This window comes from Spermophilus citellus, assembly GCF_964194105.1.
Source record: "Spermophilus citellus genome assembly, chromosome: 3".
Lineage (NCBI taxonomy): Eukaryota > Metazoa > Chordata > Mammalia > Rodentia > Sciuridae > Spermophilus > Spermophilus citellus.
Genome location: NC_138184.1, coordinates 90,180,474 through 90,205,630, shown reverse-complemented (window position 1 = coordinate 90,205,630; position 25,157 = coordinate 90,180,474). Strand labels below are relative to the sequence as shown.

At 39.6% G+C, this 25,157-nt stretch overlaps 1 protein-coding gene across 5 annotated transcripts in view; it reads left to right on the top strand.

Moving 5' to 3' along the window:
- The first annotated feature begins 5,193 nt into the window (after positions 1-5,193).
- The window catches only part of SBNO1 (strawberry notch homolog 1), a 57,421-nt gene continuing 37,457 nt past the window's right edge, over positions 5,194-25,157 (top strand). For 2 of the 5 annotated variants that reach the window (XM_081288461.1, XM_081288459.1), the window contains exons 1-5: positions 5,486-5,804; positions 14,860-14,991; positions 15,578-15,682; positions 17,292-17,601; positions 23,291-23,391. In XM_081288461.1, coding sequence (XP_081144587.1) covers positions 14,860-14,991; positions 15,578-15,682; positions 17,292-17,601; positions 23,291-23,391 — 648 coding nt within the window. In that variant the 5' untranslated portion in view covers positions 5,486-5,804. Of the gene's footprint in view, positions 5,442-5,485; positions 5,805-14,859; positions 14,992-15,577; positions 15,683-17,288; positions 17,602-23,290; positions 23,392-25,157 lie in introns of those variants that run through there. The other 3 variants (XM_081288460.1, XM_081288463.1, XM_081288462.1) reach the window with 3 other exon arrangements.

Below are 25,157 nucleotides of genomic sequence, written 5' to 3'. Positions count from 1 at the left end.
TGCTCCCCACCTTTCTTTTCTTTTTTCCTCTTTAGCTTCCACATGAGAGAAAACATGACTCTTGACCTTCTGAGTTTGGCTTGTTTCGTTGAACATAATTTCTCTAGTTCCATCTATTTTCCTTCAAATGACATAATTTCATTTTTCTTTATGGCTGAATAAAATAGATAACACCTACTTTTCAAATCTCAGTTCAGTCCTTACTTCCAAAGAAGCCAAGACAGCCCTGATGAGGTCAGATTCCCCTTTGGTGGGCTCGGCCAGCTACTTCGTAGCACTCTCACAGTTTTTACATTTTGTGTAATGTTTTGATTCATGTCCACTAGTCTGTAAGGGCATTGATCTCAAGGGTGGAAATCATCCCATCTTATTTTCCTTAAACTGGGATTCCTGGCCACTAACATAGCGCCTAGCATATGGTAAGCAGGCTTGTAAACATTTGTTGAATGAAGTGAGAAGTTCTGTGTGAGTAGTGGATATCATGCCTGAATAAGGATATGCTGGATCTTCTGCTTCTAGTAGCATCACTTCTGGGTATAGCTGGCTTTCACCCTCCCTTTTTTTTTTTAGTACCAAGGATTGAACCCAGGGGGCACTTAACTACTGAGCTACACCCCCAGCTCTTATTTATTATTATTATTATTTATTTTGAGATAGGATCTAGCTTAATTACCCAGGCCTCGCTTAGTTCCTGAGACTGGCTTTGAACTTGTGATCCTCCTGCCTCAGCCTCCTGAGTTGCTGAGATTATAGGCATGTGCCACTACTGCACCCAGCTCATTCCTCTTTGATTCCCTGATATCTCAGTATCTAAAACCTGATGCAACTTCTGCTGATTTGTGTTATCCTTCAGAGATGCTGTATGTGCATGTGAAAAAATCACACACACACACACACACACACACACACAAGCAGGCACCACTCATTCAGGCACCTGTCTTTGAACAAGGGGAGTAGCACAGTTGGGCCAACCAGCTCTTCTTCAAAGACATTTAGGCTGTTTCCAATCTTTTACTTTTACAAATAATGCTGTGATAAATTGCCTTGTATATAACACTAGTGTGCATATGTGCAGTTAAAAATATTCCTTGAAACACCATCTTTCACTTTGGTTCAATGTAAAGAGATTATGCAGACCACATACCAACAAAAGATGTTGTGTCCGCCAAGAACTAAAAAATAAATATTAAAAATTCTCTCTCTCTCTCTCTCCTCTCTCTTAAAAAAAAAAAGAGATTATGCAGATAGTAGCAAGCCTCTGGCTTGGATATTTAGAAAAAAAAAAGTATCTCAAAGAATGGGAATACTGAGGTCAGGGCTCACTTCCAGAATCTCGTACTCATCTAATCCTAGTGTGCAACTAGAATTGGGGCCACTTGGAAACAACCAATCTCTGAAGACACCCTGTATTAACTAGACCTAATGCCTTAGGTCTCTGCTGCTGTATTTCTTTATCCTTTTATAACATATCAGATTTGACATTGCTTGCTTGCTGTCTTCTGCACTGGGTCATAAGCTAGACTATCGAATAACAGCAAAAAAGACAAATGAGGTCCTTGTTGTATGAAAAAAAATAAATATTTTCTTAGTTGTAGATGGACACAATACCTTTATTTTATTTTGATTTTTTTTTAGTTGTTGATGGATCTTTATTTTATTTAATTATATGTGGTACTGAGAATTAAACCCAGTACTCACACATGCTAAGCAAGCACTCTATCACTGAGTTGCAACCCCAGCCCATGTGAAAATATTTAAATATTTTTGTCTTTGTAAGTTTTATTTTAATATATGTTTGAAGGTTAAACAAAAGGGAATCTCTATCTCACCATATAAAAATCAAGTCAAAATAGACCAAAGACTCAAATGTAAGACCCCAACTGTCAATCTACTAGAAGAAAATGGAGAAAATCCTTCAGGACTTTGGGTAAAGTTTTTTTTTTTTTTTTTTTTTTTTTTTTTTTTTTTTTTTAAGATATAAGCCAAAAGATCAGGCAACAAAAGCAAAAATTGACAAACGGGATTACATTAAACTAAAAATCACAGCAAAGGAAACAATCAACAGAGAGAAGAGATAACCTCAGAATGGGAGAATATATTTGGGAACTATTCACCTGATTAAGGGATTAATTTAATATGTAGCATATATAAGGAACTCAAAACACTATTCACAATAGCCAAGGTATGGAATCAAAACAACTCAATAGAAAAAAAAAATTCAATTAGAGAATGGACAAATAAACCAAATAGACATTTCTCAAGAGTATATACAAGGACTGGGGTTGTGGCTCAGCTGTAGAGCGCTTGCCTAGCACATGTGAGGTGCCGGGGTCAATTCTAAGCACCACATAAAAATAAATAAACAAAGTAAAGGTATTGTGTCCATCTACAATATTTTTAAAGAGTATATACAAATGGCCAACAAGTATATGAAAAAAATGTCAACATCACTAATTATCAGGGAAATGGAAATAAAAAACAAGGCAGTGCCATCTCACCGCAGTTATAAAGGCTGTTATAAAAAAGACAAAAAAATAATAAATGCTGGTGAAGATGTAGAGAAGGGAAACTCTCATACAAAATGGGATGTAAATCAACACAGCCATTATGGAAGACAGTATAGAGGTTCCTCAAAATGGAATCAGAAATAGAACTACCATAGGATCCTACCATCCTGCTATGGGGTATATATCCAAAGAGACTAAAACCAATATGTTGAAGAACATATGCACTTTTTGTGTGTGTGTGTGTGTGTGTGTGTGTGTATGGTATGGATTGAACCCAGGGGCTCACTCTATTGCTTGTTGGCCTTTTTATTTTTATTTATTTATTTTAAAAATATTTATTCTTAAGCTTTAGGTGGATACAATATCTTTATTTTACATTTATGTGGTGTTGAGGATTGAACTTGGTGCCTTGTGCATGCTAGGTGAGCACTCTATCACTGAGCCATAACCAGAGCCCCTGACTTTTTTATTTTTTATTCTGATACAGGGTCTTGCTAAGGTGCCCAGGCTACCCTCAAACTTGCGATCATCCTGTCTTAGCCTCCCAAATTGCTGGGTATAGGGGTGCACTACTGCTACTGGCTGTACTTTTGTTTATTGCAGCACTATTCGAGATAGCCAAGGTATGGAATCAAGGAAGGGGGTCCATCCACTGACAAATGGATGAAAAAATTATGTTATGTATGTGCAGTGGAATACTGTTAGGTCATAAAAGAGGAATGAAATTCTCTCATTCACAACAACACGGATGTAACTGGAGGACATATGTTAAGTGAGATAAGTCAGAAACAGAAGATCAATACTGCATGCTCTCACTTTTATGTAGAAACTTAAAAATTGATTTCAAAGTAGCAAATATTGTTTGTTTTGTGTGTGTGTGTGTGTGTGTGTGGGTGGGTGAAGTACTGGGGATGAAGTCCAGGGCCTTGCACATGTTTGGCAAGTGCTCCATCACTGAACTATATGTCCTTAGCCCCAGAAGTAGAGAATAGCATAGTAGTGGCCTGTACAGTGGCAAATGCTGTAATGCCAACAACCAAGGAGGCCAAGGCAGGATTATAGTAACTTTAGGAGAACCTTAGCAATTTCTCAAAGTAAACAATAAAAAGGGGTGGGGTTGAAGCTCAGAGGTAAAGCAGCCCTGGTTTCAATCTCAAGTACAAACACACAGCCACAGAGGTTACCAGAGCCTAGGAAAGATGTGGGGAGAGGAAAGGATAGCGAGAGGATGATTAATAGGTATAGGAGTACAGCTGGATAGGATGATTAACTTCTTTTTCTTTCTTTCTTTTTTTGATACTGGGGATTAAAGCCAGGGGCACTTAATCACTGAGCCACATCTCCAGCCCTTTTTTGTATTTTATTTAGAGACAGTCTCACTGAGTTGCTTAGCACCTTGCTGTTGCTGAGGTTGGCTTTGAACTCTCCATCCTCCTGCCTCAGTCTCCTGAGCCGCTGAGATTAGAGGCATGTGCCACCATGCCCAGCTAGAATGATAAACTTCTAATGTTTTAGAGCACAGTAGAGTAAAACGGTTGACAATAATTAATTGAGCATTTCAAAATAGCTAGTAAGATAATTATGCAAAGAAGTGATTTTTTTTTTTTTTTGTATTAGGAATTGCTCCCAGGGTTGCTTAATCCTGAGTTACATCCCCAACCCTTTTTATTTTTATTTTGAGACAGGGTCTTACTATGGTGTTTAGGGTCTTAAGTTGGTGAGTTGTCCTGGAACTTGCAATCTTCTTGCCTCAGCCTTCCGGAGTCCCTGGGATTACAGACATGCATGCACCACCACTCCCCTGGCAGAAATGGTGTTCGATATGACAGATATGCAAAATACCCTGATCATTATGTATTGTATGCATGTATTAAAATGTCACACTGTACCCCATAAATACGTACAATTATTGTCAACTAAAAATAAAAATGTATTCTAAAAAGAAAACCATGAAAGTAAAGTGATTACCAAATGATCAGCTGGCATTTAAAAATGTTTATAGAAATATGCACACATACGTAATACATATGCATACAAATTCCAGGTTGGAAGATTCATAATTACCCTCGTCATGCCTATACCCTCCACCCCCATACTTTCTCTTGGAGAGTTTATACTGCTCCAACTACAGAGCTGGTTCGCTTTCACCAGAGGCGAGTGAGATGCACAGCCGGTAGGGGGCAAGAATCACTCAGGCCTGCCCATTACCTAAGCAACGGAGTCAAACAGCATTCTCAGAATGACTCTACAAAAGGAAAAGAAGTTAGTATGTCTGGTCTGTTAGGTCACTTAATCGTAATGAAAGTGAAAGGTGGTAGGGATAAACGTTTCCTACAGCAAACATTAGTTAAGATCAATAGTTGCTTCGGGCGGCCGGGTGTTAACTAGGGACTGCGGTTGCTCACACTCCATAGCATGATGATGGCCGTGGAGGAACCCACGGGCTCCAGGTTAATTGCGGTTTCTCAATAAAGTGCTTTGAACGAGTCTAACAAGCACTGGCTATGTGAATATTATCCAAGGATGGCTAGGCATTGAAGAGCTTTTCCAAGTGACAGAAACACCACTAGGTAACTTTGCGGGCCATAGCAACCCACCAACAGGATTCTGAAAATAGCTTCGAGCCCCTCCTTAGCCGGACTTTGAAAGCTGGCACGGGACGCATGCGCAAGGCCCACCCGCTGACCTCCTGGTGGCAACCCCAGAAAGCCGACCTTCTTCCCGACAGCCCGCAGGGGAGAAAGGGAGGGGGAACGGTATTCTCGCGAGGTCTCAGCGAGAGCCGGCGGAAGCAGTAGACACGTGACTGTCCTAGGTGGCCTTCGCTTTCTCCCCTCCCCCTTCTCGGAAACCCGGCCCCCTTACCCCTCGCCCACCCCAGAGCCGCGGTAATGGACCGTTTGGGTTCCGGAGTTCCTTTGGATCCGATCACTGGTACTTGGCTAGCGAGAGCTAGTGGAGTCCGTTTTTGTTGGCGAAGGCAGAGGGCGGTCAAGATGGGGGGGGTGGACTCTAGGAGGGGGGCGGGGCGAAGGGCGCGGGGTGGGGGTGGAGAGGAAGTCACGTGGGACGCGGTGCGGGCTGCGTGCGCGCGGTGCCTCATCCGTCGCCCCGCCCCTCCCCTCCCTGCGGGCGGGGGGCTGGGGGAGGGGCGTCAAGATGGCGGCGGGGAGGTAGGCAGAGCCGGACGCCGCTGCCGCTGCCGCCGCCGCCGCCGCCTCCGCTCCAGTCGCCTCTGGCTCTTAAAGCTCTCACCCCCGGGGAGAAGCTGTCCTGGCGTCGGGTCCCGCGAGGAAAGTAAGTCCTCCCCTTAACCCTTTTCTCTTTCCACTCTCGTCCTCCCGGACAGCCTCCCACTCCCACCTTCCTCGGGGTCCGTGTGGGGCCGTCTGGGGGGGGTAACCACCTCGCTCCGGCTTAGGGCCTCGCTCCTGGCTCGCCGACCCCCGCGGCCGCAGGGCCCCGGCGGCGGCCCTCTGCTCTCGCTTCCTCCGCCGTCAGCGCCGGCCCTACGGTCGCCGCGCGTGGGGCTCTCGGGCCTCGGGAGCCCCGCTGTCCCGAGCCGGAGGCACCCCTGCGGCTGGGGAGGCGGGGGCTGCGCACGCCGGTGGCGCCGGGTCGCCCCCTTTGCTTCCGCGCACGACCCGGTGGCGAGGTCCCGGACCAGCGGGGAAAGTGAGCTCGGGGTCCTTCCAAGTCCTCCTGCCCGAGCCTTGGTCCCGGTTTAGGGCGAGGAAAGGAGGCGACGGGTCCCTCTTCCTGAGTCTGTCTGCCTCGCCGGCGGTTTTCCGAGAAGCCCTTAGGGCTGCGGAGAAGGTTGGCGGGACACATGGAGGCTCCTTTCACTCCTCGCCCCGCGATTAGCTTAGTTTTGCCTCCAGCGAGCCAGCAAGCTCGTCTTGTAGACCCTGAGGATAGGCACACAGGCGAGGGAATGGCGGTTGGGCATTTGCTTGCTTTCGGAGTGCTTGTGTACCGAGCATTCAAAGTTCCCCAGAGCAGTGTCTGCTCACGGGTTTCCCAGAAGTAGTTCGGGATCGGTTTAACCGCTGAGGAGATTTGGATATTCGTGAACCCTTGTGATTGTTTCTTTTCTGACCCTGGCATCCAGCTCCTCCCCTTTCCACCCGGCTTTGTGCTTCTGTTGGGTTAATGTTTGCGGACCACTAACTTGATCCTCGCACAGACAAGCATTATTTATGTGCGTGGTCCGTTTACTGTGGGAGGCTTTTGTTTTTGGGAGTCGCTGGTTGAGAAACGTGGGAAAAGAACGGGCGAGAAAATGAGAGTCAAATAAAGCAACGTTTTTATCCATTGAATTGCGCAGCCAATTGTAACCGCACCCGGAAGTTTGTGCTGAACACGTGTTGAGGGAAGGTTAAAATCTGGTTCCCTTTGACCTTTAAAAGTTCATTGCGAGCAGTTTATGTTAAGTTATATGTTTCATATTCTCCAGACAGCCTGAATTTGGGATGAAAGAATACTAAAGAGCCGGGCAAGGGGGTCCAGCAAACTGTCAAACTCTTAAGTGCCCCAGCTGGAATCAACTTAGCACTTGCAGATGGATTCTGTTTTCCCCGTATTTTCCAGTGATCAAGAATTGATTTTCATAAGTAGTGGGAAAAACCATATCATTGCACAAAAGATAGCTTTTACAGAATTTCTGGGATGAAATGCAGAATTTGCTACTGGTCATTGGAGTAGGACGTGAATTTTGCAAGGAACAGACGTGCTTTCATCTTGTAAAGAATTGTTTCTAAAATTTTCCTGACAGAAGACATCTTTTCTTTGGCTTCTACTTAGCTCCCAATCTTTATTCCATGCAACTCCCTTAAGTTTTAATTAAAACTTAATTTTAGTTACTGGAGAAGTATTAAAAAGGAGAGCCTAAGTAGTTGTTTATTATTCATTCCTTGAATGCTGTTAATACTAGGCAATATATGTTTCCAGAGCTTTGCTGAAATTGTTATTTAAAAATGGGCTGCATGGAGATTTCTTTTCATGCTCTTAGAGGTGATTTGCTTCAGAAGACTTCATCCACAGATATTTTATTGCATTTCTTAGAGTTTTGAGTTGAGACTTGCCACCTGTGAAGAATAAGAACACTCAGGTCTGATTTCATTGAATAGAACTTAGAGCAAACATTAGTCTCTTTGGTATCCCATGCTTTGCCTGCCTAAAGTTGGTGTGAAGATAGTTTTTGAAAGAAATTGCTTTCACATTAAGTAGCCAATCAATAACAAAATGATGTAATCCTAAACTTTTTGTAATCATCTTTTTTATAAGCTAATTGATTAACTTATCTGTCCCATTCTCCCCCACTGTCCCACAATCCCCAATGGGGATTGAACCCAGAGGTGTTCTATTACTGAATTACATTTCTAGTCCTTTTTATTTTGAGAGAGGGTCTCCCTAAGTTGTCCAGGGTGGCCCCAGCAATCTAGTGAGACTCTCTCAAAAAATGAAAATAACTTGTGATGTAGTTCAGTGGTAAAGCACCACTGGTTCAATCCCCAGTACCCCCCCCCCCAAAAAAAAAAAAAGGTAATCTTGGGATATCACTGAATTTTTCTGTCAGTGGAAAGGCTCTTGAAGAGCAGGAACTCTGTTTTATATTAGTAAGATATAGTGTAAAATCCATCAAACTAACTTGTTTACTTGTTTCTTGAGAGGCAACAAATTAGAGTGGTGATTTACAAATATTTGTATTACATCCACAGTAAGAAATGTTTTATATTGTGAAGTAGTGTATATGTGTATACACAAATAACAAATATTTCACAAAATAACGTTTCTCTGTGATAATTTTCTGTTCTATTATTAAATGGGTAAATATACTAGCCATTGATTTGAAAACTCATTAACTGTTACTGAAAATATGGTACTCTTGTCCCTTGGATATTTTGGGGAGATGAATATATTTCTACAGTGGGGGATATTTTATTGAGCAGTGTTCATTAGTAGGTGTTGAAAAATACAGATTATGATGGTGCATGCATATAATCTCAGTAACTGAGAGGCCAAGGCAGGAGGATCACAAGTATTAAGCCAGCTTGGAAAATTTAGGAAACCCTAGTTTCAAAATAAAATTAAGAAGGGATGGGTATATAGTTCAGTGGTAAAGTTCCCCTGGGTTCAATCCCAGTAATGCAAAAATAAAAAAAACAAAAAGGGCTGGGGATGTAGCTCAGTGGAAGAGTGCCCCTGGGTTCCATCGCCAGTTCCAATAAAACAAAACTTTTTTTTTTTTTTATCATAATACTCAAGTTTGTCAAAATGATAGTAACTAGTAGCAAATATTTATTGTAGGTAGCATCACATTCACTATTCAATACAACAGTTCCAGAAGGGAAGTTCTGTTTTTATTTGCCTTTTAAAATAAGGAAACTGAGTCAGGAGGTTATTACTTGACCATTATACCATTAGTGGATGATGTCTGACCCTACAGTCCTCAACTTCTGTGTTGTGCTCTTGTCTTACAGATATGTATCCCTTGTATCTGCTTAGAGCCATAAGGATCCTCTTTAGGTTTCAATGAAAAAAACCTTGTCCCATTTCAGTATTTATAATCTCAATGGGAGCTGTCTCCTTTCTGTCTTCTGATTGGTATTGTTCCTCAGTATTCTCTTCCTGCCAAAGGTGTTTATTTCTTATTCATCATAGAAATTTTCATAGGCGTACTATTTTGAAATAAGTGATGTTTTCACATACACTTTTGATAAAAGTTGAAACAGTTTTCTATTGTTTGTGATAATTTGGGGGTTAGGTTGCTGCATGGTAAGTATCACCTGAGGTCTGTGAACTTCTTTTTAAACATACTAATGTGATTTTCTTAACATCTAACAGTATTTAGCATTTACATTATACTTTGTGGATTCAAAGTGAAAATGTTTTCCTTCCCAGGAGTAAGTCTTACTTATTTACAAAACGAGATGGGCTACTATAAGTTTTTAAGGGCTCTATCTGCTTGAGAACTGAAATTGCATATGTTTATAATAGTTTCAGAATTAGAAATATAATTAAATTTCAGAGTTTTCTTTAATAGAGTTAGAGAATTGGAGTATGCTTTGCTTCTTTTTCTTCTTCACCCCAAGAAAAAATAATTTGTGTCCAGTTGGCTGAGAGAATGGATTCTTAGGTTCCATTTTTGTATAGGATGCATATTACATTAGGAACTTATTCACTGTTAGCTTGTGCAAAATAATGTCTTTTGTAGACATGGTCACTACTCCAAGAGTCTCAAATTGTTATTTATTTGACATGTAAAAATTTTTTATATTTATGAGGTACAACCTGTTCTAGTATTTGAATACATTTGAAACAGCTAGATTGTGATTCCTCTGAGTGAATTCTGAGCTGATCACTGAGTGTTATTTATAAATGTTGCTGTCTTTAATGAGCATCAAAATCTCTCCCCACAATTCCTTTCCATGATGATAGTTTTGTACTTTTAATGCTCATTGTTAAGAAAATACATTTCAAAAAGCTATAACATTTTTTTAGTGAATTAATATTTCATTAATAAATGGTATTTCTATACTTTGAGTATAAATACACAGGACTTGGTATGATGGATTAATGAATCTATTGAACTACAAGGGCTCTGTGGTCTGTAGTTTAGAATTTGCTGCCTTAAAACAGTACTTTGGGGTGTGGTGAATAGGCTAAGGCAAGAGGATGGCATGAGCCCAGGAGTTTGGGAACAGCCTGGGAAACATAGCAAGACCCTGTCTCTTTTTTGCTGGACAGGGGTACTGGGGATTGAACTCAGGGGCACTCAACCACTGAGCCATGTCCCCAGCCCTTTTTTGTATTTTATTTAAAGATAGGGTCTCACTGAGTTTCTTACTTAGCGCCTTGCTTTTGCTGAGGCTGGCTTTTAACTCACACTCCTTCTGTCTCAGCCTCCTGAGCCCCTGGGATTATAGGTGTATGCTACTACACCCAGCTAAGACCTTGTTTCTTAAAAAATAAAAACGTTCTTTTATTTCAAATGTAAACCAGTGATTTCTAATTTTACAAAAAATAGATAATATTTTGATAGTTTCTGAAGTTTTATTACTCTTTTTTTTTAAGTTGTAGTTGGACACAACACCTTTATTTCTTTTTTTTTTTTTAAAAGAGAGAGTGAGAGAAGAGAGAGAGAGAGAGAGAGAGAGAGAATTTTTTTTTTTTAATATTTATTTTTTAGTTCTCGGCGGACACAACATCTTTGTTGGTATGTGGTGCTGAGGATCGAACCTGGGTCGCACGCATGCCAGGCGAGCGCGCTACCACTTGAGCCACATCCCCAGCCCACAACACCTTTATTTCACCTGTTTATTTTTGTATGTGGTGCTGAGGATTGAACCCAGGGTCTTGCATGTGTGAGGCGAGCACTCTACCTCTGAGCCACAACCCCAGCCCAGTTTTATTACTCTTAAGTCAAGATTAACCATAGCAAAGAGTGTGGCGATGCAACTCTGTATGTAATACCAGCAACTCTGGAGAACTGCAAGTTCAAGGCTAGCCTCAGCAACTTTAGCAGGACCCTGTCTCTAAGTAAAAAATAGAAAGGGCTGGGGATATAGCTCAGTGGTAAAGCACCCCTGGGTTCAGTCCCCAGTACCCCCCCCAAAAAAAAAAAAAAAGCATAGCTTGTGGCCCAAGACCCTGTTCCCACAGATCATTGGTTCTAATGAACCAATGTGGGTTAAAAATGTTTTTAAAGCATTAGTTTAGAGCTCTAGGTACCATGTACTAGGATAATTGTAAAGTATGATCAAATATGTTTACATTAGAAAAATGGATAAATTTTATTGTAAATGAATATTGGGACATTTCTCCTTTTTTGTGTCCCTGTCATCCATTCCTTCGTATTCTTTTTTTGGGGGGGGTGGAGAGAGCTACTGAGGATTGAACTCAGGGGCATTCGACTACTGAGCCACATCCCAGTCCCTATTTTGTGTTTTAGTTAGAGATGGGGTCTCACTGATTTGCTCAGTGCCTCACCATTGCCGAGGCTGACTTTGAACTCGCCTTAGCCTCCCCAGCCATTTCCTCATATTATTTTCATCTTGCTGTCTAGTACTTTGTTCCTTGCCCCTTCATGTTTTTTTTTTTTGTTTGTTTGTTTTGTTTTTCTTGGTGCTAGGTATTGAACATAGAGGTACTCTACCATTGAACTATGTCTCCAGCCCTTTTTTATTTTTTGCAACAGGTTCTTGCTAAATTGCTGAGGCTGGCCTAGAATTTGAAATCCTCCTGCCTCAGCCTCCTGTGTAGCTAGAATTATCTGCAAGTGCCCCTCCATCCAGCCCCCCTTCAGTTTCAATCTCAGTCAGGCATTTATTCCAAAATAAGGTATTGAAACTTCTTAGGTTATTAACATCAGCTCTACTCATTGGAAAGAAGACCCATGAGGGCTGGGGATGTGGCTCAAGTGGGTGGTGCGCTCGCCTGGCATGAGTGGGGCGCTGGGTTCGATATTCAGCACCACATTAAAATAAATAAAATAAAGATGTTGTGTCCACTGAAAACTAAAAAATAAATATTAAAAAAAAGAAGATCCATGGCCTTTAAGAGTTTAAACTATGTAGATTTTAAATCTTCTACCACTCCCTGTTGAGTGAATTTAGGTAATTTAAGCTTTCTGAACTTCAGTTTCAGTGGTAAAAATTAAATTACCTATTTTATTCAGGGTGGTTGTGAGTTTACTGATGGTAATGTATATGAGGAGCCTGGCATTGTATCAGGTTTGTGGAACATACTTAGTCACTGTCAGTTTCCTTATCTTGCTCTTTCCTGCTCAAAATGTTTTTTCTCTTCTACACTTCTTTTTCTTTCTCTGTAAATTGTTGGCAAAGTTTCTTTTGGGTTCTATTTTTGTGGTGCTGGGGATTGAACCCAGGGCCTGGGCCTAGTGCATGCTAGGCTGGTATTGAACTACACCCCCAATTAATTTTTTTGAGAAAAATAAGTATAGTCAGATTTTTCATGTTTATATATATAAATTGGTTATTTCAGACAGATTGAGAAAAGTTAAAACTGAGAAAACACTGTTTTGTTTCCCTTTCTTCTGGCTCCTAAGATCATTATATTTTGAAAAACCCCAACTTAAAATGAACTTGTTTACTCCTAAATTAACCACTCCCACTGCAAAAACAAAATCCAAATAACACTTCACATAACTTGTCCTTAAAATTTCCTGACTCAACTTTTTTTATATATTTATTTTTTAGTTGTAACTGGGTACAATATCTTTATTGTATTTATTTTATTTTTATATGGTGCTGAGAATCGAACCCAAGGCCTTGTAGATGTAGACGAGCGATCTACTGCTGAGCCACAATCCCAGCCCCATCCTGGCTTAACTTTGACGTTTTCATTTTCTCATGGCTTAACTTTTTTTTTTTTTTTAAAGAGAGAGTGAGAGAGGAGAGAGAGAGAGAGAGAATTTTTTCTTTTTAATATTTATTTATTTATTTTAGTTCTTGGCGGACACAACATCTTTGTTTGTATGTGGTGCTGAGGATCGAACCCGGGTCGCACGCATGCCAGGCGAGCGCGCCACCGCTTGAGCCACATCCCCAGCCCCGTGGCTTAACTTTTTTAAGGGAGTGGTAGTGAGAGTTCTGGGATTGAATTTGGGGACACTTGGCCATTGAGCCACATTCTCAGCTCTATTTTGTATTTTATTTAGAGACAGAGTCTCACTGAGTTCCTTATCAGCCCACTTTTGCCGAGGCTAGTTTTGAACTTTCTATCCTCCTGCCTCAGCCTCCCAAGCTGCTGGGATTACAGTTGTGCGATACCACCCCTGTTTTATGGCTTAATTCTTAATTGTCCGTTAATTCTTAATTTCTCTGGAATGTGTTATATTCTCTCAGTCATTCTGAGTTTATATTTAAGTCTGATGTATTATTTCTCCTAATTGTCCTGGGATATTTTCTCCTCTCCCTGCAATTCAGATCTGTCATCTCTCTCTTGGTCTGCTGTAGCAGTTTTCCAATATGTCTTCCTGCTTCTGATCTTAGTCTGATTCTTCTCTATATTTGCTTCCCCACTGGTTTTGAGTAATCTTTCTAAATCGCAAGTCTACTGTCTCAAGTGGTCATCCATCTGAAAAACTCTTTAGTTACCTGTATTACCCACAGGATTAAGTGAACCCTCTAGAATGGTGGATAGTACTGTGGGTGATATCTTCTTTATCTATTATCTGAAACCCTTACTTAACTTATGAGCTTTCATACCCACGATGATTAATTATAAGTTTTTTTTTTTTTGTATGTGTGTGTATATGTGTTGTTGGAGATTGAACCCAGGGCCTCGGTCATACTAGGCAAGGCTTCTACATTCCCAGCCAAATCATACTTTTTAACGAGTGCCAAATTCTTTCATCCCTTCATGATGTTCAGAGAGTCTTGTCCACGTGGTGATTTCCTCCTTGAGACTAGGTCTCTGTTATCTTTATCATCTCTCTAACTAGGCAAAGTTCACTTTTTCTTTCTCTGATCCCATGGTCAACCCCTTTTTTGTTTTTGTTTACTGGGGATTGAACTCAGGGGCACTAAACTACTGAGCCACATCCCCAGCCCTATTTTGTATTTTATTTATAGACAGGGTCTCACTTGCCTTGCTTTTGCTGAGGCTGGTTTTGAACATGAAGTCCTCCTGCCTCAGTCTCCTAAGCTGCTGAGATTTCAGGGGTTCACCACGCACATGGCCCCACATGGATTTTTATTTTTATATATATATATATATATATATACATACACACACACACACACATATTTAGTTGTAGACGGACACACTATATTTATTTTATTTTTAAAATTCTATTTATTTTAACATTACGTATATATGTAATATTATATATATATACATTACATATATATATTTCATAAATCTATTTCTTTTTTTTAAGGGGGGGGGGAGAGAGAGAGAGAGAGAATATGTTAGTTTTCGGCAGACACAACATCTTTGTTTGTATGTGGTGCTGAGGATTGAACCTGGGCTGCACGCACGCATGCCAGGCGAGCACACTACGGCTTGAGCCACATCCCCAGCCCCAATATATTTATTTTTATGTGTGCCAGTACCTCACATGTGGGAGGCAAGTGCTCTACTACTGAGCCACAACCCCAGCTCCCCCCCAACTCCATGGAGTTTTGTAGACATATTCTTGCTGTGGTTGACATACTTTTCTGTCCTTTCCATTTCAGTCTGAGCTTTCTGGAATTGAAGACTTATTCTTATTTTTCTCATTTCCTGACATATATCAGGTTCTTCATAAATATTGAATGATAGATTATTTATATTTAGAGAAATGTTAATTTTTTTTTATGTTACTATTTAATATTTTGTCCTAAAGATGGTGGAACCAGGGCAAGATTTACTGCTTGCTGCTTTGAGTGAGAGTGGAATCAGTCCAAATGACCTCTTTGATATTGATGGTGGAGATGCAGGGCTTGCAACTCCAACGCCTACCACTCCAGTTCAGCAGGTAAGTTTTTTAAGCCTGTTAAAAGAGTAGAATTTTTTCTTAATTTGTAGTTTTCACTTATAGAAATAGATACTATTAAATTTTTAATTTTAAGTATACATGTATTTTTCTGTTGAGTATTTGTCTTCATAAGGTAGAAAATATTTGCAATGAAAACCAAGATATAGTATTATATATTTATAAACATAAGAGATGAATTTATTGAGTTTTTGAGGGAGTATCATTAATCTCCTTTATGGTTGTCTTTGTAGTTATATAGGGACATTTTTCTGGGTCTTCTCTATGTCCATTCTCTGAAATAAAAAAATAAGATTCTAATATAGTGGAGTTTTTATGCCTGCAAAAATAGCTTTGCAATACATGGTATTAGTGATTTCATATTTTTACGTAAAGCTTGACTCCCACCCCTGGGATTCAAACCCAGGGTTTTTTATGCTAGGCAAGCTTTACCACTGAGTCTCACCCCCACCCCCCCCACACACACATACACACATGTATTTTTCTTTTTGTTAAATGCAACTCTTGTTCTTGAAACAGAGTTTACTGCTGTCCTCCTGTTTCTTTCTCTGATGTGTTTTCTCTCCAGTCGGTGCCACTTAGTGCATTAGAACTAGGTTTGGAGACGGAAGCAGCAGTTCCTGTTAAACAAGAATCAGAGACGGTACCTACTCCCGCACTGTTAAATGTGAGGGTAAGAATTGTCCAGATTTGGCATTATTCTAAAATAGTTGAGGATTGTAGCAAGAAAATTGCCTTTTGAGTATGGAGTAGTTTTATTTCACCAGTTCTCCTTTTTTAATACTCACCCAATATCCTACTGTTATCTCCTGCTTTTTAAAAACTTTTGATTCTTGTCACTTGTGTTGATCAATGGTAATTAGAAAAAAAAATTATTACAAACCATTTAAAACTGATGAAATAAGGATGAAATGTACATTATCTCATTATTTTCATTTTTGTTTGTTTATTTCAGTTTCTATCCATTGATATTATAATTTTCATGAGATTGTTATGTTTTTGTGTGGGGGGGAAATCTGGGGATTGAATTTAACAAAATTCTGTCTCTGTGTTACATCCCTAGTCTGCCTTCCCCTACCCCCCAGCCTTTTTTTGTTTTGGTACTTGGGATTGAACCCAGGAGTGCTTAATCACTGAGTCACATTCTGAGCCCCTTTTTTTGTTGTTTTGTTTTGAGAAAAATTCTAAGTTGCTGATGCTGGCTTTGAATTTGCAATCCTCCTGCCTCAGCCTCCCAAGTTGCTGGGTGTGTGACACAAGCCCAGCTGTAATTATGCTTTACTTATAGAGTTCTTCCAACATTACCTTAAGCACAGAAATTATTAACTGACACCTAGTGATAAAATGTTATTGGACCAACTGTTAACATCTGATAATTTGTATTGTCATTGAGTTGTATTACATGCCTGTAATCCCAGTGGCTCAGGAGGCTGAGGCAGGAGGATTTTGAGTTGAAAGCCACCTTCAGCAAAAGTGAGGCACTAAGCAACTTAGACTTTGTCTATAAATAAAATACAAAATAGGGCTGGGGATGTGGTTCAGTGGCCAAGTGTCCCTGAGTTCAATCCCCAGGACGCACTCCCTCCCAAAGAAAAAAGTAATAAATTGTAATCCAGAAGAAGATTTTTATTAAAAGACTCATGGACAAATAGTTTGAGGAGGAAAGACATTTAAAACTATCTCAATTGTACTAATGGTAATAGATTTGCATCCCCCCCTTTTTGGGGGTTTATTTCCACCCTACTTTACCATCTAATAAAAATAAAACAGTGGTTTTGTGTTAGGCTCACTAGCACCTACATTATCACCAGTGTTTGCAGTTTACCTGGTTCAGTTGCTTTTGTTATTTTAAGTTCTAAATAATAGTGTAGCTTATATAATGAATCATTGAACAGGGATCATAGAATGTTAAAAATGGAAAATGGGCTGCAAGAGAACCCACACCTCCAGTGGTTTAAGTGATTTGCCTAAGGTTATCTACCTAGTTGGGGCAGTGCTGGCATTAGGAATCTTTTCTGTTACTAACTATATTATTTGGAATTATTGTATATCATGGTTTGCTTGGAATAACTTCTTTTTATGTTTTCTGACTTGATGTTTATATAAAATGTCACCTTACTACCATACCTTCTTTTCCTCAAAGTGCTATGTTTTAACTTGGTAATTTATAGCTAACCTTATTAAGTTAGAAGTGAAGTGCTCTACCATGTTTATAGGTAAAGACTATGTTAGAGAAGAAAATATTGTCAGTATTTAAGTGTTTTATTTTCCTTCCTAAGCAGCAGCCTCCATCTACTACAACGTTTGTGTTGAATCAAATAAATCAGCTTCCAACCTTGGGATCTACAATTGTAATGACTAAAACACCACCTGTTACAACCAATCGGCAAACCATCACTCTAACAAAGTTTATCCAGACTACTGCAAATACACGCCCTTCCGTCTCAGCACCAGTAGTACGAAATGCCATGACTTCTGCACCTTCAAAAGAGCAGGTTCAACTGAAGGATCTACTCAAAAATAATAGTCTTAATGAACTTATGAAACTGAAACCACCTGCAAATATTGCTCAGCCAGTTGCAACAGCAGCTAGTAAGTCTGTTTTCAGCAGTATCATTTTCTGTCTTGGGTAAGCTATGTCAAAATGTTTTGTTTTTTCTAAGGATTTACTTGGGTCTCAAAAGAACAGGGCATGAAAGAGGCATTATCTGCCTTGCTCTGTATGCTTTTAACATTCGAAATCCAAGGGAAGCAAACATTTGGAGGCCGAGGTAGAGCAGGAAACTCTGCAGTGAAGTGTATGAAATTATCAAATAGCTACATTAATATGAGATCATCTTGTTTTTATATTTTGAATAACTATTAACATTTTTCTTAATCCATAAATCAGTGCTTCTTACACTTTGTGCCTATGAATGAATCACTTGGGAATCTTGTTCAAGAGCAGAGTCTGATTTAGAATGAGGCCCAAGATTCTGCATTTCTAAGTTCTCCAGAGATGTTTTATTGGTGGTCTTTGGACCATACTTGAGGTAGCAGGCTTTTCTTTGGAAGGAGGGTTGGTATTGAGAATGGAACCAAGGGTCACTTAACCACTGAACCATATTTCCAGTCCTCTCCACCACCACCCCCTTTGAGATAGGGTCTCACTAAATTGCTTAGGACCTCCCTAAGTTGCTTAGTGTGGCTTTGAACTTGGGATCCTCCTGCCTTAGTCTCCTAAATTGCTGGGATTAGAGGCATACACCATCACACATCTGGCTAGATACTTAGATACTCTAAACTTACATGGTTTATGATTTTATCTGTCTTGGCTTCATCGCTTGTGGGTAGTTGTCTTAAGTACTCTGATTCAGTAATACATTTTTTTTTTTTTTTTTTTGATATTAGAGATTGAACCCAGGGGGTGCTTTACCACTGAGCTACATCTCTGCCCCCCCCCCTTTTTTTTTAAGAGAGAGTGAGAGAGGAGAGAGAGAGAATTTTTTAATATTTATTTTTTAGTTCTCGGCAGACACAACATCTTTGTTTGTATGTGGTGCTGAGGATCGAACCCGGGCCGCACGCATGCCAGGCGAGCGCGCTACCGCTTGAGCCACATCCCCAGCCCTCTGCCCCCCCTTTTTAATATATATATTTTTTATTTTTAAGTGGACACAATATCTTACATTTATGTGGTGCTGAGGATCGAACTTAGTGCCTTAAGCATGCTAGGCGAGTGTTCTACCTCCGAGCCACAACCCCAGCCCCTCTCAAGCCTTTTTTATTTTTAGAGATAAGGTTTTGTTAAGTTGCTGAGGCTGGTCTCCCAACTTGTGATCTTTCTGCCTTAGCTGCCTGAGTCCCTGGGATTATAGGTATGTGCCATCACACCTGTTCAGTAATACACTTTCAATATAAAATTGTTATATTTTCTTTGAAGAATGAGCACCCATAATTTTTTTTTTCCATTTTTTTGGAGAGACATATAGTTCAGATAAATAGCCATTTATTTATTTATTGCAGTACAGGGGATTGAACCCAGGAGTGCTCTGCCACCCAGCCACATCCCCAGCCCTTTATTTTATTTAATGAATAAATGAATTTATTGACATATTTTGCAATGCTGAGAATCAATCCCTGGGCCTCACATATGTTAGGCTATATCCCCAGCATTTTATTTTCTATTTTGAGACAGGATTTTGCTAAATTACTGAGACTGGCTTCAGTCAGATCCTTCTGACTTGCCTTCCTCAGTTTCTGGGATTAGAGGCATTCCAACATGGCTCATTTATTCTTTCAAAGTATACAATTTAGTGGATTTTAGTATGTTCATAGAGTTGTGCAACCATCTCCATTATAATGTTCAAATTAAGAACAGGTTCAGGGCTGGGTATGTGGCTCAAGCAGTAGCGCGCTTGTCTGGCATGCGCAGGGCGCTGGGTTCGATCCTCAGCACCATAAAAAAGTGTTGTGTCCATCGAAAACAAAAATAAATATTAAAAAGAACAGGTTCAGAATATTAGTGGGAAAAACTCAACAATGATTTTTTTTTTTAAATTTGTTTATAGTTGTAGGTAATCTCTACAACTATTTTTTTTTTAAGTTTCTTGTCTTTAATTTTTTTTTTTTAAGAGAGCGTGAGAGAGGAGAGAGAGAGAAAGAGAGAATTTTTTAATATTTATTTTTTAGTTCTTGGCGGACACAACATCTTTGTTTGTATGTGGTGCTGAGGATCGAACCCGGGCTGCACACATGCTGGGCGAGCATGCTACCGCTTGAGCCACATCCCCAGCCCCTATTTTGTTTGTTTTTATGTGGTGCTGAGGCTCAAGCCCCGGGCCTCACTTGTGCTAGGCAAGCGCTCTACCACTGAGCTACAAACCCAGCCCCTCAATAATGACTTGACCCGCTCCTTTTTAAGGAATTTGTTTGTAAATAAATTTAAAAAAAATACATAAGGAATGTCAGTTTTATAGTTAATTCTTCTCTCTAGTGTCTTTTATTGCTCATTCATTCACCAAATATTTGAATGTGTATTAGGTGCCAGACACTCTTCTGGAATTTTGAGTCTATAACTAGGAAGAAAAAAAAAAACAACTAAAAACTCTGTACTCAAGGAGTTTGCTTTCTAGTGGGAAAGACAGGTAGTTTAAAAAAATTAATTACATAGTATATCAGAGTAACTAGAACCATGGAGAAAAGTGAAAATGTGTGTGTGGGTAGGAGGAAATAAGTTTTAAATGGAGTGGTCAGAGGAAGCTTCCAGTAAGTGTGCCAAGGTAATTTTTAAGGGTAAAATAGAATAATGTGTCTTTTTTTTTTAATTATTACAATTTCAAACTTTGGCAGTATAATGTATTTTAAGTTATAGACATAATGCCTTTATTTATTTATTTGTAAGTGATGCTGAGAATCAAACACAGTGCTTCACCTGTGCTAGGCAAGTGCTCTATCACTGAGCCACAACTTCTGTCCTAGCAGTATAGTTTTAAAAGACTAAAAAATAAAAAGTTAACCTGTAAGAGGGAGAGACTTGCCTTCCCTCCTTCATTGGGTTAAAGATTGTCTTGAATCTTTGTTATATAAAAGTCCCCCAGTGTTGAGTCCTGTTTTATAATAGTCCTCTGGTGCGCACCGTTGGAGATACTCTGACTTCAGCTATAACCTGTGCTGGCCACTGTTTTTATAGTTTCAGCATACAAATGGGTGTTCATAGCTTTTTTTTTTTTTTTTTTTTTTGTCAATTTTATGGGGATGAAGGGGCTAGTAGTAGGAAGATAAAATGTGAGCTGTTAAGACATGTTTCTGATGATTTTTCACTAGTATATACATAGCATTGCATCAGGCTCTTCAAATTAGGTGGTGATTTTTATTTTATTTTATTTATTTTTGCATGGTGTTGGGTGAAGAACCCATGGTCTTGAGAATGGTTAGGCAAGCATTCTACTGCTGAGCTACAACCCCAGTCTAAGATGATAGATTTCAAGTGGACAGTTTCTCCTTCCTAAGAACTTTATTCTGTTTGTTGGAGCTATGAACAGTACATATTTGTGGCAGAATTGATAGCTTGGAAATTGTAATGTTCATGTGTTTATTAAGTAGAGTGCGAGGGCTTTCTGAAAAATTATTAAGAAGTGTTTCTAGGATAATGTAGAATTAATTTTATCTCTGTGTTGGGTCCATACCATTGCATCATCATTCTGATCTAACTATACCCAACAGCTATATCCCAACAGCTAAAGGATACTTGGGTAATAATTTTAATTGTCTCAGTACTGGTTTTCCTTTCCTGCCATGGATTTTAGGATGGTGGCCTGACAGGGCCAAAGTTCAGGCAGCATCTAGATGGCTCCTGGGGATTTTGAGGTGGTCAGCAGTTAGTGGAAGCCACTTTTTTGAGTCAGGTCTTTGGGTTTAATGAGGAAGCCTGCCCCTTTTATATGAGGTGTTCCCTGAGTATCCTAGTTTTCAAATTAGTTTATGCCCTTGTAACTCAAAGATAGGATGTATGCCATTGGGAAGAGAGTTTGAAGAGAAAAACAGAATAAATTGGAGCTTGCTGAGTAACATCTGGTAGAAGAAGTTCTCCCACATTCAATGTAGTAATTTTTAAAAGATGAAAGCCTGCAAATCAAGGTCATCCTTGCATGTAATCTGAAAAACTTAACAAACTAGAATAGGACTAAATAAAGAAAGATGGTAAGTGAATGCTGAAGAAAAAGGTTTGTAGGAAAGGATCATCTTTTTCCTGATGGGAAGGACATTGAAAGTATAAACATGGCAGACACGATGATTTTGCATGTTCCACTTTTTTTTTGGGGGGGGTATCAGGTATTGAACTCAGGGCACTCAACCACTGAGCCACATCCCCAGCCCTATTTTGTATTTTATTTAATATTTGTCCTTTTTAAGTATTTTTTTTTTTTTTTTAGTTGTAGACGGATACATTTGATTTTATGTGGTACTGAGGATCGAACCCAGTGCCTCACACGTTCAAGGCAAATGCTTTACCAATTGAGGTACAACCCCAGCCCTTTGTATTTTATTTAGAGACAGAGTCCCACTGAGTTGCTTAGCGCCTTGCTTTTGCTGAGGCTGTCTTTGAACTCATAATCCTGTCTCAGCCTCATGAGCCACTGGGATTACAGGCATGTGCCAATGAGCCTGACACATGTTCCATTTTAATTGTGCGGTATTGCCCCTTTTGGGGCTCTTAGACCTTTGGGTTCTGATCTCACTTGAGCTCTACTATTTTTTTTCTTTACTCATGTATTTGTGCTGCGGTGAGTATAAAACCCAGTGCCTCATACATGCTAGGCAAGTGCTCTACCACTGAGCTACAACACCAGCCCTTGAGTTCTAGTCTTAAAATTTTGAAATGATCACTGTTTTTTCCAGAGTTTTTCAACTGTTTCAGTTTCCTCATTTTTAATATTTTTTAAGACTTTTTTTACATCTACTCATTTTGGACTCCCAAGTGGTAAATTTCCCAAATACTCCCAATCTTTGGTAGAATAGATAGATGCTAATCAAACTTACTGGCATTCTCTCTCTCTCTCTTTTTTTTTAATATCTATTTTTTGGTTGTAGTTGGATACAATATCTTTAATTAATTTATCTATTTTTATGTGGTGCTGAGGGTCGAACCCAAGGCCTCGCCTGTGCTGCTAGGCGGGCGCTGTACCGCAACCCCAGCCTGCCTTCTCTCAAGCTCGGTGATTTTCACACTGTGATATCAAAACTCCTTCATACTAGAGGTGCTTCAGGGATATTAGAGGTTGGTTACATAGTCTTTGGCCCCACCCTACTCCATAAACCCATTCAGTTAAATAGTTTAGATTTAACTGATATGGGTTCTGGGGTGCTATATTTAAAAATATTTTGAAAACCGCTGGTATAGAAGAAAGGGTTCAGTCATTGTGTGGATCTTTATTCCAGGGACAAGAGTGAAATAAGGAGTTCCCAAAATGATTTTTCTTCTACAAATAATAATTATTCCTTTAGAAATTAGTAAGTAACCACCAAATTAGAACTTGCGGTACTCTTACCTCAGCTTCCCTGATAGCTGGGTTTACAGGTGTGTGCCCCCACACCACTCTGTGGATTTCTTTTGAACTACTTGTTTTCTAAAGTTGATTCTTGCATAAAGACACAATAATTTGGAATGTGTCCGCATTTACACTAAATTCAGCAATAGGCATATTGATGTCCTTTATGAAATGGATAAAAATCTAAATTTGTAAACTAGGAAAAGAAATTGAGATTTTGTTCTAATATATGAATATATTCTCCCTCTCAGCTGATGTAAGTAATGGTACAGTGAAGAAAGAGTCTTCTAATAAAGAAGTAGCAAGAATATGGATAAATGACATGAAAATGAGAAGTTTTTCCCCAACCTTGGTGAGTTTCAAAAGGTTTATCTGTTTTTATGTAGTATGAAAGTATACTTAAGTTCTTTAGAGCAACTCTCAGGAGGATTTGAACAGAGAAGTGTTACGTAAATATGGGAGAAGCTTAAGCCTCATAAGAGTAAATAAAATCACCAAACTGGATGATTTTATAAAATTATGTGTTTGATAGGAATTGACATTACACGTAGCTTTGACAGGTTTTTGTTATGAATTTTACCTGATTAGGAAAAAAGAACGTAAAAAGAATGTAGAGTTAAAAATCTTTGATAACTGTTCATTTTACTATTGAACCTGAATGAGCTATCAGATTGTGTAATGATTTCTTTTTTATTTTTTTATTTTATTTTATTTTTTTTTTAAGAGAGAGAGAGGGAAGAGAGAATTTTAATATTTATTTTTTAGTTTTTGGCGGACACAACATCTTTGTTTGTATGTGGTGCTGAGGATTGAACCCGGGCCGCACGCATGCCAGGCGAGTGCGCTACCGCTTGAGCCACATCCCCAGCCCCATCTTTTTTATTTTATTTATGGTAGTACTGAGGATTTTATTTTATTTTTTGTAGTATAAGTGCATGGTAGGCACTCTTGTCACTGAGCTACATCTGCAGAGCTGCAGGGGTTTTGGGGGTAAGGGGGTTAAGGTTTTGAACTCAGGGGCACTCACCAATGAGCCACATCCCCAGCCCTATTTTGTATTTTATTCAGAGATGGAGTCTCACTGAGTAGCTTATCACCTTCCTGTTGCTCTGGCTAACTTTGAACTCACCATCCTCCTGCCTCAGCCTCCCGAGCCTAGTTTTTTTTTGTTTGTTTGTTTGTTTTTTTGTTTTTTAACTGGGGATTTAAACCAGTGAGTTGAATACCCAGCCCTTTGTAAATTTTTTTTATATTTTTGAGACCGGATCTCTCTAAGTTGCTTAGGCCCCATATTGCTGCTGAAGCTTGCCTTGAACTTGCCATTTTGTCTCAGCCTCCTGAGTTGCTGGGATTACAGGTGTGCACCACTGGGCCCAGTATCTGTAGCACATTTAAAAAAAAAAAATTAATTTCAAGATAGGGATACACTAAGTTGCCCAAGCAGGCCTTGAACCTGTGATGCTCCTTATTCAGCCTCCCATGTATAATGATTTATATATGAATAATTTGTGATAATCTTTTTTCTTTCTTTCTTTCTTTTTTTTTTTTTTTAAAGAGAGTGAGAGAGGGGGGAGAGAGAGAGAATTTTTTTTTTTTTTAATATTTTTTAGTTCTCGGCGGACACAACATCTTTGTTGGTATGTGGTGCTGAGGATCGAACCCGGGTCGCACGCACGCCAGGCGAGCGCGCTACTGCTTGAGCCACATCCCCAGCCCCTCTTTTTTCTTTATATTAGAAATGTGGTAGGTGTTAGGTCAATTGATTTTAAATATTAGTAACTTCTCTGTGGATAATGTTGTAAGTGGAGTGGATTTCTATAAGAAGAATGTTATTTGGTGTCCCTCCCTCCCATAAACATAAAATGTGACAACCACCTGAATTAACTAGTAGTATAGGTTGACCAGAATGTACAGTGTGATCCTCACAATGGAGATTATGAGTTTGGAGGAAGGTGAGACCTCCATGAAGCTTTTTACCTATGGAGGAGGTATGATTTGCAGGAAGAACTTGCAGTGAAAGATGGAGGTTCTATGGAGGGCCCTGAATTGAGCTTAAAGAACATCAGTTTGATGGAGCCACTGGAGGAAAGGGAGAAGCCCGCTAGTGACTCAGGATGG